The sequence below is a fragment of the Dipodomys spectabilis genome, unplaced genomic scaffold, assembly GCF_019054845.1.
Source record: "Dipodomys spectabilis isolate Male_0828 unplaced genomic scaffold, ASM1905484v1 ptg000147l, whole genome shotgun sequence".
Classification (NCBI taxonomy): Eukaryota; Metazoa; Chordata; class Mammalia; order Rodentia; family Heteromyidae; genus Dipodomys; species Dipodomys spectabilis.
In genome coordinates, this window is record NW_024870824.1 from 17,213,062 (window position 1) to 17,228,267 (window position 15,206).

Sequence of the window (15,206 nt, forward strand, 5' to 3'; positions counted from 1 at the left end):
TTGACCCTCCTACCTTAGTCTCCTGTGTCATTTTCCTCATTAGCCCATGAGTGGGAGAAAGGGCTGGGTGTCGGGGTGGCTGCAGGGCATGAATAGACACTGACTCAGGCCAGAGTACTTTGCAACCTGGAGTGAATTAGGAAATACATATATTATAATACATATATATATACATATATATATAAGCATATCAACAACAATTAGTACAGTATATCCTCACTATGTCTGAAACCACAAATACATAGTTTTTAATTATTTTAAAGCCCCCCTTATATCACTGCCCAAACCAAAAGCCCTCCAGTTTGAGATTGCATCTGAAAGAAGAGAGAAATAGTAAGAAAACAAACCGAGGATTGACAGCCAGGGCCTTCAGCACCACCTGAACACCATGCAACCCTTTCTAGAAAGAGGCACCATGGATGGCAGGGGTGTCGTGGATCCCTTCTGGATCCTCAGTGCCTGGAGCCCACAGGGAAGAAGCCAACGGCTCGCTGATTGGCTCGACTGCTTCAGTTCTAGATAGAGGTGCACCCCTATGTGCTGTTTCCCCTGCATCGAGCAGGCCCAGGGAGGAATTTTTGGTGGCCCTTCCAACAGTTGGGAAACGAGACTCCAGGAGTCAGAGGGCTTAACCACAAAGCACTCATGACAGAGGTGGGAACAAAAGTGAGGCCACACAGCCTTTAGACCTGATCGTTGCTCCCTGCAGCCCCTCTCCCCTACCCCTGTCCCAGCCCACCCTCCATATCCAGGCCCCCACATCAGCTCCCTGCTACTGCCCTGCGGCTGGGATAGGGTGGCGTGGGCAGGTGGAGTGAGGAGGAGGCTTGTGCTGCTGAGCTGCTTTTAACATCCTGAGACGCTATTGTTTGCCTCAGTGGGTTCGCTGCCTCTCTTGGTCCCTGACAATCTGTTCCTCTGTCTTCTCTCATATATATAGATCCCCTCCCTCCACTGCAAGCCTTCTCCCACTTTCCATCCTTCTCCTTCTCATCTCGTGGGAAGAAAGGCTCTGGAAGTAGCAGATCAGAGTGGCTGTGGGGGAGGCTATTTGGCAGGGGTAGGAAGGGCCTAAGCCCAACAGAGCCTCCACCCCCCAATGGGTAGTGTTCTGCTTTGCTTTATTGCTTTACTTCTCTTTCCATAGCCCTTGGGGATGATGGATACCCAGGAGGTGGCTAGAGCAAAGTGGCAGAGACCTAGCCCTGATTGCCTCCAGGTTCTTAGGCAGCCCTCTTGTCTTTTGTCCCTTCCCCCCCTCCCCCACCCCCCACACACACTGGCCAGGAAGTGAATAGACTTCCAGCCAGTTCTGGCATTTTAGGGGTAGAGCCCCCCTGGCTCAGTAGAGCTACACGTGGGTCTCACTAGCTGGGAGATTGGAGAAGGAAACAGTCCTGTAATCCTCTGGGATGTGGTGTTATATTCCAGACAAAGGGGTTCCTAGCCAGATGAATTTGTCCAATGGTAAGGAGCTACTCTTGCTCCTTGCCTTTTCTCTTACCAGTAAGAATTGGGAAGTACAAAGAACTTCTCAAGATCAAATGATAATGGGCATTATGGTGGACACCTGTAATCCCAGTGCTCAGAGGGCTGAGGCAGGAGGATCACAAATTTAAGGCCAGTCTGAGCTCCATAGGGACCCTATCTTTTTTTATCTTTTGGCAATCATGGGGCTTGAACTCTGGGCCTGAATGCTGTCCCTCAGCTCTTGAGCTCAAATTAGTGCTCTACCACTTGAGCCACTGGGTCACTTCTGGTTTTCTGAGTGGTTTATTGGAGATAAGAGTCTCGGGACCCTTCCTGCCGGGTTACTTTGAACTGCAATCCTCAGGTCTCAGCCTCCTGAGTAGCTAGGATTACAGGCATGAGCCACCAGCGTCCAGCATTAGAGACCCTATCTTTTTTTTGGGGGGGGGGGCTTACTGGTGGAGTGCTTGCCTAGCATGCATGAAGCCCTAGGTTCGATTCCTCAGTACCACATAAACAGAAAAAGCCGGAAGTGACTCAAGTGGTAGAGTGCTAGCCTTGAGCAAAATAAGTTCAGGTACAGCACCTGAGGTGAAGTCCCAAGACTGGTTTAAAAAAAAAAAAGATAATACAAAGAATCTAGACAGGTGCCTGTGGCTTATACCTATAATCCTAGTTACTCCGGAGGCTGAGATCTGAAGATCATAGTTCAAAGCCAGCCTGGGCAGGAAAGTCCATGAGACTCTTATCTCCAATTAACCACAAGAAAACCGGAAGGGGCCCTGTGGCTCAAGTGGTAGAGTGCTCGCCTTGAGCTGAATACAGCTCAGGGATAGTGCCCAGCCCGAGTTCAAGCCCCACAACCCACCAAAAGAAAAAAATCTATACCTTATTCCTATCCTCCTCAGTCACATATTACTGAGTAGGCTCGTTACATATACACCCTACCCTCACGTCCCCAGCATTCTTGGCTTGCTTTGAAGCTGATCTTAGATCTTCCATTTCATCCACCAAGATTGCACTTTGCACCTTGACCCAAAATGGTAAGGACTCTTTTTTTTATTGTTCTTTTTTAAATTTTAATCATAACCACAATATAATATCACACCTAAAAAAATGGCAATCTTATTTCCCCAGTTATCTCATGAATGCTATTTTTATATCTAATGTGTTTAAATAGTAAGAGTCCAAATCAGGGTCATGCACTGTGTTTGTTTACTGAGCCCTTCAGTCTTAATCTATGGGTTCTTCCCTGCCTGCCCACCCCTGTTCGCTTGTGTTGAAGAAACCAGGTTAGTGGGGCTGAGTGCCGCCTCCGAGTCTCGAGTAGGGCAGTGCAACTGCAAACACCTCCCCAGGGAAGTCCTACTTTACAGCCAGATTGCTGATTTTACAGCCCTCATTAGGGGATCATCAATAAAATCAGCCAGAAGAAAGAAAATTAAATTGGCATTCTGATCATGGCCTTGCTTCTAGAAGGCTATGTGACCTTGGCACCTCTCTCCTCTCTGGACTTGTTTGTGGCTTTGACACCTATCTCTTCAGTAGAGATGACCCTGCTGCTCTCAGGTGCTTAGCATGGGGGTCAGTTGGGCTTCTGGGAGCTATGAGGTGGTGTACTAGATCTTGGCAGGTACCTAGGGTGGAAAGGGATGGAGAGGGCCCTGGGCAGCTAGAAAGACCTCTGCCTAGGTGTTCCTGAGGTCCTCTACCCACTTCCCATTGTTTTGGCCAAGCCTTTAATCACTGGGGGGGTGTTTTGTTTTTGTTTTTCAAGGTGATTAAACCCCCTCTGATTTTTGTCGACCCTAATCGTAGTCCAGCTGGCCCAGCTGCTACCCCCACACAATCCCGGGCCGCAAGCACCCCAAGGAAGACCCGGGCCTCGGACAGCTCCACCGAATGTTCTTCCTCCGAGAGTGAGGACGATGACAATGTGATCCCTGCCACACAGTCCTCCACTGGTGAGCCAGGTCACAGCGCCTCTTGTGACAGCCTTGCTGCTCCTGCCAGGCTCAGCTGGGAAGGGCTGCCACCACTGCTGCCCCTTGAGACGAGACATAACAGGCCTCTGGCTGAGTGGCCTAGCAGAGTGCCATGGGGGCCAGGGCTCAGGGTTCTACAGGAGCATTCTGATGGGGCTGACTGAGACCTTATTCTGGAGGATTTGGGTCTCTGCCAGCTCCAAGCATGGAGTCCAGCACAGTATCTGGAAGCTGCAGGGACTAGAACCCTAGAGTCTAAGGAAGAACATATAACTGGCTAGGGTAGCCATCCCTAGTGGCATGTGAAGAGAATTAGGCTGATCCTAAGCCGAGATATTGCAGGGGGAATTCATCCATCAGCACAAGAACCAAGCCAGGCACCAGTGGCTCATGCCTCTAATCAGTCTTAGCTACCATGACCTAGAGGATCATGGTGCAGAGCCAGCCTCTTAAAAATAACCCATAAAAAGCAGGACTGGTGGCATAGCTCAAGTGGTAGAGCACCAGCCAAGCAAGTGCAAGGCCCTGATTTTAAAGCACAGTACTGTGGAGGGAGGGTGAGAGGGAGAGTTCCGAGATTCTTACACTGTCAATAATAGCAAAAAGTTGTTGGTATTGCTGTTATTATAACATGTTAATCAAGAAATAGTGCTTGAAGATGAGAAATACAGCTAGGCACTGGTGGCTCACGCCTATAATCCTACTACTCAGGAGGCTGAGATCTGAGAATCACTGTTCAAAGCCAGCCCAGGCAGGAAAGTCCATGAGACTCTGTCTCCAGTTAACCACTAGAAAATTAAGTGGCACTGGTACTGTAGCTCAAGTAGTAGAGCACTAGCTTTGAGCAAAAGAGCTCAGGGACAGCACCCAAGCCCTTAGTTCAAGCCCTACAACAACCAAGAGAAAAGAAAAGAAAGGCTCACCAAAGAAAAAATACTATAATCCCCTTCCTTCACATAATGCTGCTGACAATTATACTCACTGACTTTCATGAAAATATAAGATACACTTGGGTGTTTTTACATTGAGATCGTCCTGCACCCAGTACCCTGTCCTCATCAACAGATGTATTGGAGTACTGTTGAGCACATGTATTAGAACACTGGAGGTTTCTTGTTACACATTTGAAACGTGAATCCTATTGGCTGCAAAGTAGTACCATAGTTCATTCAGCCAGTACTGCTACTGCATTGGAGACATGAAGAGTCTTTTAGGGCTGTGACAGGGGATGTGTCCAACCCTGTGCACCTCTCCCTGCTGGTTCTCAGAAAGGATGTCTGAACTGAGAAGAGTGTGACACTTGTGGCATGTGGCTCAGGAGTGCTATCCTGCCTGCTGAGAAGAGAGGTGCTGAGAAGACCTAGAACCATTTGTTATCCCTGAGCCTTACCAATTGATAAAGCAACAGCTCCTGCCTGGGAGCTTGGGGAGAGGGGTGAACCAGCTCTCCTGTGTGATCCCTGGGCATAGTACCAGGTCCCTGGTCAGGGCTGGTGATTGGGTAACACCCAGCTGAGGGGTCCAGGTAGCTTCTGTGTCCTGATGTGCTCCTCTCCTCCTTTCAGCTGGTGAAACCAAGGGGGAGACTATGCCTGCTGCTCCCACAAAGGCAGCTCCCAGAGTTGGCAGCAACAAGGAATCTAGTTGGGTACCAAAAGGCAAGAAACAGGAGGCGGCCACCACTCAGGTACAACAGCTAAGGGAGTGGTATGGGCCCCACTCTCCACTACCTTGGCAGGTGCCAGTGAATAGCACAGTGTTTCCTGCCACTGACAGTTACTGCCAGCTGGTGGCAGTCATTGTGGGCTTCAGGTCACTGCCCTGATGCCAGGCTTCCAAGCCAGCTTTACACTGTCAGGAGCAGCAGCCTGGGAACTCGCCCAGGAGCCTGCTGCGCTTTGGGAGCTCTTTCCCCCATCAGCTTTTCCAGTGTGCATGCTAGGCTTTGCTTGTGTTCTTCCCCCTCCCCCATAGTTTTGAAATGCCATGAGCAATAGTTGCCCTGTTTTAGCATTCAGTGCGTGTTCTTCCCAACTCTCCCTATTTTCACTGCATTTTTTTTTTGGCCCTTCCTAAATCTAAAACCAACAGGGTAAGTTAATAACCTATTGTTAATAAAACTGAGCACAGCCTGGCACTGGTGGTTCATGCCTATAATTCTAGCTACTCAGAAGAGTAAGATCAGAGGGTTGTGGTTTGAAGCCAGGTGGGCAGCAAAATCCACTAAACAATCAGAAAAGCCAGAAGTGGAGCTGTGGCCCAAGTGGTAGAATGCTAGCCTTGAGCAAAAATAAGGTCAAGGACAAAACCCAGGCCCTGAGTTCAAGTCCCAGGACTAACACCAGGGGAAAAAACAAAACAGGATACCCCACCCAAGGCTTGGTCAGGATTAGACAAGGTCAGCACCCAGGTTCTAACTCCTATTCCATGCTCTCTGCCTTCTGAGTTTGTCCTCCCATCTCATATAAAGGGAGGAGACCCCTGTATACCATTCCTTCTGAGCAAGCAGTGGTGCTGGGGAATTGGGTATCTGTAGCTTGAAGGGACTGGTGTGCCACCCAGGTGCATGAACAGACTACAGCCCAAGAGCTTATGTAGTGTGGATGCTGAGTGGATTGCTTGACTGTGGTCCCTGTACCCAGAAATTCCACATCTGCCCCTGCCAGGCACCATTTAGGAACAAGGCAGGGAGAATCGTTCCCTCATGGAGCTCCCAAGCCATTGATCAAGGAAAGCAGATGTAGGTGGTCTTCACCAGCTGCTAGGTGCTGTGAAGGAAGTTAGCAGAGAAAAATGGGGTGACCTGCTTTAGGAAGGAGGGGCAGGGAATGTCCTGCACTTAGGAAGCCAGCAGGTACCAGAAACTCAGGGGACTCAAGTAGGGCGAGGGGACCTCACCAACAGGATGAGGTGGTAAGGGGCAGGGCCAGGCGGTGATAGGCTGTGTAGCATAGGAAGGCCCATGGGAGGCTTGGAAAGGTCATCCAGGTTCTTTACATGGCTGTTGGGGGACATAAGGGAGGGAGTACACATGCCCAGGGAAGGCACCAGCTGAGTGCTGGACTTCCAGTCTCTGCCCTGGCCCAGGAGCTCTCTCTGCTCTTTGAGAACATGGTGATTCATTATCTCCCGAGTCCTGTCACGTCTATTCTATTTTAAGTGGCAGTGTTGACCTTTGATTGCTCCTAAGTCCTTACTCCATGCTGTCATGGCATAGGAGGTAGCATCCTAAGAACCCATGGTCTCAAGGTTGCCTGTCACTGTCCAAGTGACAAAGAAGAACCAGGCATCCCTCCCACTGACACAGGCCACCCTGAAGGTCCTGACCTAGAAAGCCAGTGAGGCTCAGTCTCCTTCCCAGACCTTCATCGAGTAGGGTGAGCTTGGGGCGATGAGGGAACCCAACTCACCCAGCTCTGCTCCTAGAGGTGTGGTTTACATTTCAGCTCCACCACATGGCCTGTGCTCTAGCACCAGTCCTTGCCTTTAGCTCTCTTGGCATCCTATGTGCAGGAAGGAACTGGAGAGTATTCACCTGAAAATGGTGGGAAGCCTCACACGAGGCCATGTGTGTGGAGCTTCCTGCATGGGGCCATCCCTGTTGTGCTGGGCAAACACCAGCCCCCTCTAACCTTGATTTCCCTTACACTCTTTTTGCCAATTTAGGTTGGTAATGCCGTGGGAGCTCTCCCTGTGACATCTCCCCAGAGCACCCCTGTCCAGGCCCAAGTGACCAAGAAGCTCAGAAAACCCAAGCTTCCCGGGGGCCAACAGGCCACAAGCACTCCCTTGGGCCACCCCAAAGCCAAAACCCTCAAGAGCCCAGATAACAGCAATAATGGCAGCAGCACCTCTTCAGAGTGCAAGCAGGATGGTAAGGAACCCCAGATGGCCATGTTAGCCCCAAAGCCGGGTAGAGTTACTGGAGGAGAGAGGAGAGCATGAGATGTAGCCTGGTAAGAACTCTGGTCTCAGCTCTGTTTCCCAACCTCATCAGAGGACTTGATCACAACATCCCATACTGGGCTCCAGTTTACTCACTTTTACAACTCCATGAGGAAGTTCATCCAAATGATTCTGCCTTTGAACCACTGGCAGCTTAGTGGATATTTTTGGCTCTCTTTATTGAATTCCCCCGGGTCCCTAGGGTACATATCCACCTTAGAGGTAACCAAAAGGCTTGGGAATTAGAAATGAAAACTGCCAGGTTCCGGTGGTTCATGCCTGTAATTTCAGCTACTCAGGAGGTTAAAATCTGAAGATGTGGCTCAAAGCCAGCCTGGGCAGTAAGTAAGTCCATGAAATTCTTTTCTCCAACTAACCACCAAAAAAACCACAAGTGGAGCTGTGGCTCAAGTGATAGAGCACTAGTATTAAGTACAAATGATAGTATCCAATTCCTGATTTCAAGCCCCAAGACTGGTACCAAAAAAAAAAAGAAAGAAAGAAATGAAACCTATGGCATTTGAGCATCTCCTCTTGAATACTGTGGCTAGTGGGGTTTTGTTGTTGTTTGTTTTTGTCGGTCATGGGGCTTAAACTCTGGGCCTGGGCGCTGTCCCTCAGCTCTTCAGCTCAAGGCTAGCACACTATCACTTGAGCCACAGCACCACTTCTGGCTTTTTCTGCTTATATGGTGCTGAGGAATCGAACCCAGGGCTTCATGCATGTAAGGCAAGCACTCTACCATTGAGCCACCTTCCCAGCCCTGCTGTGGCTAGTGTTGATGGAGGCAATAGGAGGCTTGGGCAGAAGACTGGGGCAGCACAGGCCCACCTGTAACTCTTCTTGCCTGGCTGACAGGACCCCAGGACTCCCAACAGGAGACCTTTGCTTCTTTGGTAGGTTCAGCTCTGACCAAGAGAGAGACCCTGGTGGAGGAGACCACATCTGATTCCAGCGAGGATGAGATAGTAGCACCTTCACAGGTAACTTTCAGTAGGGGCTAGGACATCCTTCACCTGAGGCGTCGTCCTCCCCCCAAGGTCCACAGTAGTTAACCTTCCTTCCAGTCTGTGGAAAGATTTACCTTGACACTAAGTCATGCCCAAACAGAAACATGCCTTAACAGAACTCTTCTTTGGTTACTCCCAACTCTAGTGATTTTCCATTTGCATCAGTAATGAGAAATTTCCTTTTCAAAGAAAAAAAAAAAGAAATTTCCTTTTCAAATGTGCCTAAAATAAGTACTAATGAAAATGGTTCAGGAGGCACATTTGCAGGGCTAAGCCCCTCTCCGGTGTCAGTGCCGCCTGCTTTGCATGGACAGGGTCAGCTTGATCCAGAGCCTTCAGGGCTGCTTTCCTCACCACAGGCCATGAGTATGTATCGGGCCCCGGATGGGCGGGCCCACAGCCTCTTTTACACTGGGCTTCTTCAGTCTCTCCTCTCAGGTTATGCGAGTCCCGGGCTGACCCTGGCCAATTCCCAAGCTTCAAAGGCCACTCCTAAGCCAGACCCAAATCCCTCCATTCCCTCTGCTTTGGCCAAAGATGACCCAGATGGGAAGCAGGAAGCAGACTCCCAACACACAGCAGGCACCATGTCCCCTAAAGCAGGTGAGTCAAGGGCAACAGGACAAAGAACAAGGCCATGGGCCGCCATGTCCCATCCATAAGGTCCTGTATGGGAGTTGGATTCTGGGGATCCAGCTTTGTCCAGCCCCAGAAAGCTGGTGCAGCTGTGAGTGATTATAGAACAATTGTCTTAGACTTGTGGAGTAGGCCTTGACTTTCTCCAGCAATCCCGGCTGACTTCCTCACAAATGGACTCAGTGTCGATGTCAAGATTCAGAGGTAACAAATCTCAGGAGATCCTGGTCAATGGACTGACCCCAGGGCTGCTTTGACTTACTTTGAAGCCTGAACAAGCCTCTGGCCACCTTGGACCCCTGTGTCCTAACCATTAGTCAGGGGGCTACGTTAGGTCATATCAAGGCATGATGCTCAGAAAATAGACAAATGGCATGGGGAGGTGGTGGGAGTGGGCACTGTGAAGTTCTCTGCATGGCCCCAGCCTCATTTGGCATGGAGTGCCCATTTGGACTCTTGAGGTGTGAGCACCTCCACGTCCCAACCTGAGCCCCTTGTAGAGCCCACCATTAGAAGCTTCATGTAGGCCTGAAAGGGGGTGGTGACCATCCCAGGTGACCTGAGAAATGAAGCAGTGGCAGCCCCCAGTATCAGCTGCAGCTTCCCTGCTCAGAGCCAGGGGTGGAATCATTGCTCACTTTCTTCACCATCTTTTTTCTTTACATGAGAGGCGGGTGTGACAAGGAGACATTTTAGAGGGGGCTGTAGGTTTTTTTTTTTTTTTTTACACGTGTAGTCAGCACACAATTATCAAAGGCAAGCAGAGGCGTGGAAAATTCTAAACAAAGGCAGCACCAGAAGTCACTCTGGCAGGCAGTAAACCTGCTTAGTCAGACACCACGTGTGTGCACAGCACACCCCAGCCCAGCACTCCCCCGGGCTGCTGGGAGCCCTGGTCAGGAAGGGCAAGGACTCACTGTGCATCAAAGCTGATGAGCTGAATGTCTGAGTCTGTGGCTTATAATAAGGGACCTCATTACTTATCTAGCTCCTCAGTTCACACTCAAGGACAAAGCCCCCAAGAAGAGCTAGTACCTGACTGGTATCCCAGTAAGGTGGGATACCACATCAACCCTGTCTCCTGTCTCCCAGTACTGCCAGCAAGAATTCCTCCTCCTGTCTGACCTGGCATCTCCCTGTTGGGTGCAGGCCTCTAGTTTAACATCCTATATCCATTATCCATCCTCATCTGGAACTTGAGTGGGGTATTGGCATGAAGACAAAGACAAAGAAGAGCTTTAAGTTAGGAGTAAGGTCTGAGGTGGTGTGAATTGAGATTAGAGAGGACCTTTACTTGCCCCATCTGTTCTGTTGTTAGAGAAATAGTCTTCCCTGTCACCCCTCAGCTTGTAGATCTGTCTCCCAACTCGCAGACTTGTGACCCCAAGCCTCTCCACAGGTAGAAAAGATGCTGCCTCAGGCATACCTCGGAAGCCCCGGAAGCCCAAGAAGGGAGCCATGGGCTTGGCAGCATCCACGCAGGCGCTTCAGAGCAGCATCACCCAGCACCTGCTGGGCCAGCCCTGGCCCCTGAGTGAGGCCCAGGTGCAGGCGTCAGTGGTGAAGGTCCTGACACAGCTGCTAGAACAAGAAAGGAAGAAGGTCACAGACACCACTAAAGAGAGTAGCAAGAAGAGCCGGAAGCGGAAGTTGTCAGGGGACCAGTCAGCCTCCGGGCCCCCCAAGAGCAAGAAGAAGCAGTCAACAGCTGGAGAAGGTGGAGAGGGTACTGTTTTCCCAGAAAAGATCTCCAGGACTTCCAAAAAGAAAGCAAAGAAGGACAAAGGGAGTGGTGACATCAAAGAGAAGAAGGGGAAGGGACTTCCTGGCTCTCCAGGGGCCAAAGACAAGCTTGAAGGGAAGCTGGGGATGGTGAAGGCCGAGGGTGATGATGAAATGAACTCAAAGAGCAAGAAAGAAAAGAAGAAATCCAATAAGAGTAAGTGACATCACGTCCCCTGGTGCGCACGGAGGGCGGCTAGGGACCACATTCAGTGGCATGATCCCCATGCAGAATAAGAGACTCAGAGGTAGTTGTCTAGGGTCCTGGGGCAGCTAGTGGCAAAACCAAGAGTAGATGAGGGGCACCTAGGCCCACACTGTATACCCTGCCTCTGGAGCCCATTCAGCAATCACATCCACTTTCAGCCCTGGGCTCAAGGCTGGGGAAAAGTAGCTCCTCTGCCTCTAACCCAAGGTAGCAAGCAGATCTTGGAGGTGCCTGCTTTTCCTTTCAGTTCTGTAGGTGCTGAATGGACCAGAACCCCTGACCAAGCCTCATCTTCTCTCTAGACTTGTTTCTCCTAAGTAACAGCCTTTTACAGAGCTCTGTGGCTGTGCTAGAGTCTACATGTAGTAGGACTTCTGACTTCCTTCTACCAGCCCTGTAACAGAAGCAGGTATTTCATTCTCATTTTCCAGTGGAAAAAGGCTCAAAGGAGAAAAGCTGCATTTACTAGGCAGAGCCATCCCCTAACCTAGTCCTCTTGAGCACTGCTCTGAGTTTGCCAAGGCAGGTATGCCTATAGATGCCTGGTGCCTAATTGCCGCAGAGCACAGAGCCTAGCTGCTGGGGCCACCCTCACAGCGGGGCTGCCATCACCCCTTGGCGTGCAGAACTTGACTGGATTCCCACTGTCATCTTTAAATGTGTTGAAGTTTGTGTGTGTGTGTGTGTGTGTGTGTGTGTGTGTGTGTGTGTGTGTGTGTACACACATGTATGTGCGTGTGTTGCGTGTATGCCTGTCCTGGGACTTGAACTTGGGTGTGGGAGCTGTCCCTGAGCTGCTTTTGCTCAAGGCTAGCACTCTGCCACTTGAGCCTCAGCTCCACTTCTGGCATTTTTGGTAGTTAATTGGCAATGAGTCTCTTCCTGCCCAGGCCAGCTTTGAACAGTGATCCTCGGATCTCAGCCTCCTGAGTAGCTAGTCTCCTGATGAACCACCAGCTCCTGGCAAGAGAGTTTTCATTTAAAATTCAGCTGAGTTAGCCGGGCTCCGGTGGTTTCATGCCTCTAATCCTAGCAACTCAGGAGGCTCAGATCTGAGGATCGCTGTTCAAACCAGCCCAGGGAAGAGACTCGGTGAGACTCTTATCTCCAATAAATCACTCAGAAAACCAGAAGTGGCACTGTGGCTCAAGCGGTAGAGTGCTAGCCTTGAGCTGAAGAGCTGAGGGACAGCGCCCAAGCCCAGAGTTCAAGCCCCACAACTGGCAAAAACAAAAAACAAAAACAGCTGATTTCCTGGACATGGCGGAACACCTGTAATCCCAACCCTTGGGATACAGACCCAGAAGAATAAGCAATTCCAGGACAGCTTAGAACTACATAGTATGACCCAAAAAAAAAAAAGGCTAAAGTTATGGCTCAGTGGTAGAGCACATGTCTCTTATGCTTGAGGCCCCACCACTTGGAGTTGGGTAGGAAGACTAAAGAAAAATAGAACCAGGTGCTGGTGGCTCACACCTGTAATCCTACTAGTCAGAAGGCTGAGATCTGAGAATCATGGTTCAAAGCCAGCCCAGGCAGTTAAATCCTTGAGACTTTTTTGTTGTCAGCCATGGGACTTGAACTCTGGGCCTGAGTGCTGCCCCTCAGCTCTTCAGCCCAAGGCTAGCACTCTACCACTTGAGCCACAGTGCCACTTCCGGTGGTTAATTGGAAATAAGAGTCTCATGGACTTTTCCTGCCCAGGCTGGCTTTGAACCACGATCCTCTGATCTCAACCTGAGTAGCTAGGATTACAGGCGTGAGCCACCGGTGCCTGGCACCTATGAGACTCTTATCTCATTAAACAACAGAAAACTGGAGGTGGCAGTGAGCACTGTCCTTGAGCAAAAGAGCTCAGGGACAGCACCCAAGCCCCATGATCAAAAAAAAAAAAAAGAGGCTGGGAAGGTGGCTCAGTATGCATGAGGCCCTGGATTCTATTCTGCAGCACCACATAAGCAGAAAAACCCGGAAGTGGTGTGGTGGCTCAAGTAGTAGAGCGCTAGCCTTAAGCTGAAGAGCTGAGGCTCTTCAGCGCCCAGGCCCAGAGTTCAGGCCCCACGACCAACAAGAAAAAGAAAAGAAAAGTAAAATACTTGGTTGGAAAGGAATCATGAAGCTGGACCCTGAAAAATAGTAGGTGTCCTAGCCCAGCTACAGCCTGTTTTGATGGCTTTCCAGGTGTGTGAGGAGAGCTGGGGACCAACGGAGCCCCATGGGCTGAGAAGTTGACTAATCCAATAACGAGGAGTAATCTTGGCTTAGAAAGTTTATTTTATTCCCTCAGAAAAAAAAGACAAAGAGAAAAAAGAAAAGAAGAAGAAAGCAAAAACTATAACCAAAGATCCTGACTCACCATTCCAGAAGAAAAAGAAGAAAAAGGTTGGGAACTTGTGAGGGGTGTGAACCCAGGAAGGGCCTCCTGGGGTGGATGTTAACCCCCTTCCACACTCTGGCCTGGTCATTGCCTTTTTTCCATTCTGGAGCTATAGAAGACCTAACAAGAGGCTGGGAATGTGGCTAGTGGTAGAGCACTTGCCTAGCATGCATGAAGCCCTGGGTACCATCCTTTAGTACCACATAAAAAGAAAAGGGTGGAAGTGGCACTGTGGCTCAAGGGGTAGAGTGCTAGCCTTGAGCACAAGAAGCTCAGGCACAGTGCCCAGGCCCTGAGTACAAGCCCCAGGACTGGCAAAAAAGAAGAAGAAGGAGACCTAACAAGGAAGCGCCTAGGCAGGTGTCTCCCCTCCTAGCCTCTAAAGACCATAGGAGGGTAAAAGGATGTGGGAGGTTGAAGTAAGGAGAGGGAGCAGAAGACCATGGAGTTGTGGGGGAGTTGCCAGGCTTCAGTGGGTGCATGGTGGTGAGTAGAGGGTGGGGGACCCACAGGGACAAGAGCCTTTTGCACTTTCCTTTACAGAAGAAGACAGCAGAGCAGGCGGTGTGAAGGCATATGCCAGGCACAGGGCGCAGGTATGCTTCCTGATCGTCCCAACACCCTGGGGACCATAAGAGAAGGTGGGGCCAAGGTTGATGCCAAAGGCTGGAGCTGCAGCAACCACGGGGCCCACATGGTCACGTGGAGTGGTTAGTTGGTGCCCCTGAACTGCAGTGGGAGGCCTGACTTCATCCTTGGTGGAGAAAAGAGTTGGGCAATCTGACATCTGACTATTTCCTTCCCCTAGGGATATCTTAGCAGAGAAGTGACCATCTCCAGGCCTCTGCCCTCTCCCCATCGTGGATTGGGACTGGATTTTTATCTTCCTCTCCCTCCACAAGACGACAGCCAGCCCTAGGGTCCCGTGCTGGCCAAGCCAGTGAGCCTGCCGGAGGCTGGTCCAAGGAGGAAGTGGCCCCTCCCACAACACAAGGCGCTTCGTATAGATGTGTATAATATATATATTTTTTTTAAGTCACCTGCCTTTCCCTCTACAAGTCCAACATGCTGAAGTCCTTGAGATCTACACACACACACACTCTCTCTCTCTCTCTCTCTCTCTCCTTTCTGCAGACCCAGTGAGGCTCAGCTTAACCCATCCCATGCTGCTGAGTCTCTGGATGATCCCAACTGAGGCTTTGTCCTCTTGCTGTCAGTTTTTCTGGTTAATAGGGTTCTGTTTTGTTTTCTTTTGTTTTAATAAAGTAAAAGACTTAAAAGAAAGGTAGATATTTCCAATGCACTGGAGGAAATGCTGTGAAGTTGGCTACTTAAAGAAAGGCAGTCTGGTGACCCTTAGAGACATCTTGAGAGTCATTCAGAGCCATGCACTTTTAATCCTAGCTATCCAGAAGGCTGAGATCTGAGGATTGCAGCTTGAAGCCAAACCAGGCAAACAAATTTGAAAGACTTAACCTTCAGTTAATCAGTAAAAAGCCAGAAGTGGTATAGCTCAAATGGTAGAGCGCCAGCTATAAGAGAACAAAACAGCTCGGGCTGGGAAAGGTGGTTCAGTGGTAGAGTGCTTGCCTCGCGTGCATGAGGCTCTGGGTTCGATTTCTCAGCACCACATATGCAAAAAAAAGCCAAGAAGTGGCACTGTAACTCAAGTGGTAGAGCACTAGCCTTGAGCTGAAGAGCTGAGCGACAGCACCCAGGCCAAGTTCAGGCCCCATGACTGACCAAAATAAAAAAAGCTCAAGCTCCTGTACCGGCACTACAAAAAAAGATCA

At 50.1% G+C, this 15,206-nt stretch overlaps 1 protein-coding gene across 1 annotated transcript in view; it reads left to right on the forward strand.

The window, feature by feature from the left end:
• Nucleotides 1–14,701, forward strand: part of Tcof1 (treacle ribosome biogenesis factor 1) — a 43,630-nt gene extending 28,929 nt beyond the window's left edge. Inside the window, exons 18-26 of the mRNA XM_042691910.1 lie at nucleotides 3,248–3,434; nucleotides 5,021–5,142; nucleotides 7,122–7,329; nucleotides 8,301–8,383; nucleotides 8,836–9,013; nucleotides 10,446–10,985; nucleotides 13,324–13,418; nucleotides 13,957–14,009; nucleotides 14,222–14,701. Coding sequence (XP_042547844.1) covers nucleotides 3,248–3,434; nucleotides 5,021–5,142; nucleotides 7,122–7,329; nucleotides 8,301–8,383; nucleotides 8,836–9,013; nucleotides 10,446–10,985; nucleotides 13,324–13,418; nucleotides 13,957–13,983 — 1,440 coding nt within the window. The 3' untranslated portion in view covers nucleotides 13,984–14,009; nucleotides 14,222–14,701. The remainder of the gene's footprint in view (nucleotides 1–3,247; nucleotides 3,435–5,020; nucleotides 5,143–7,121; nucleotides 7,330–8,300; nucleotides 8,384–8,835; nucleotides 9,014–10,445; nucleotides 10,986–13,323; nucleotides 13,419–13,956; nucleotides 14,010–14,221) is intronic.
• Nucleotides 14,702–15,206: the final 505 nt, after the last annotated feature.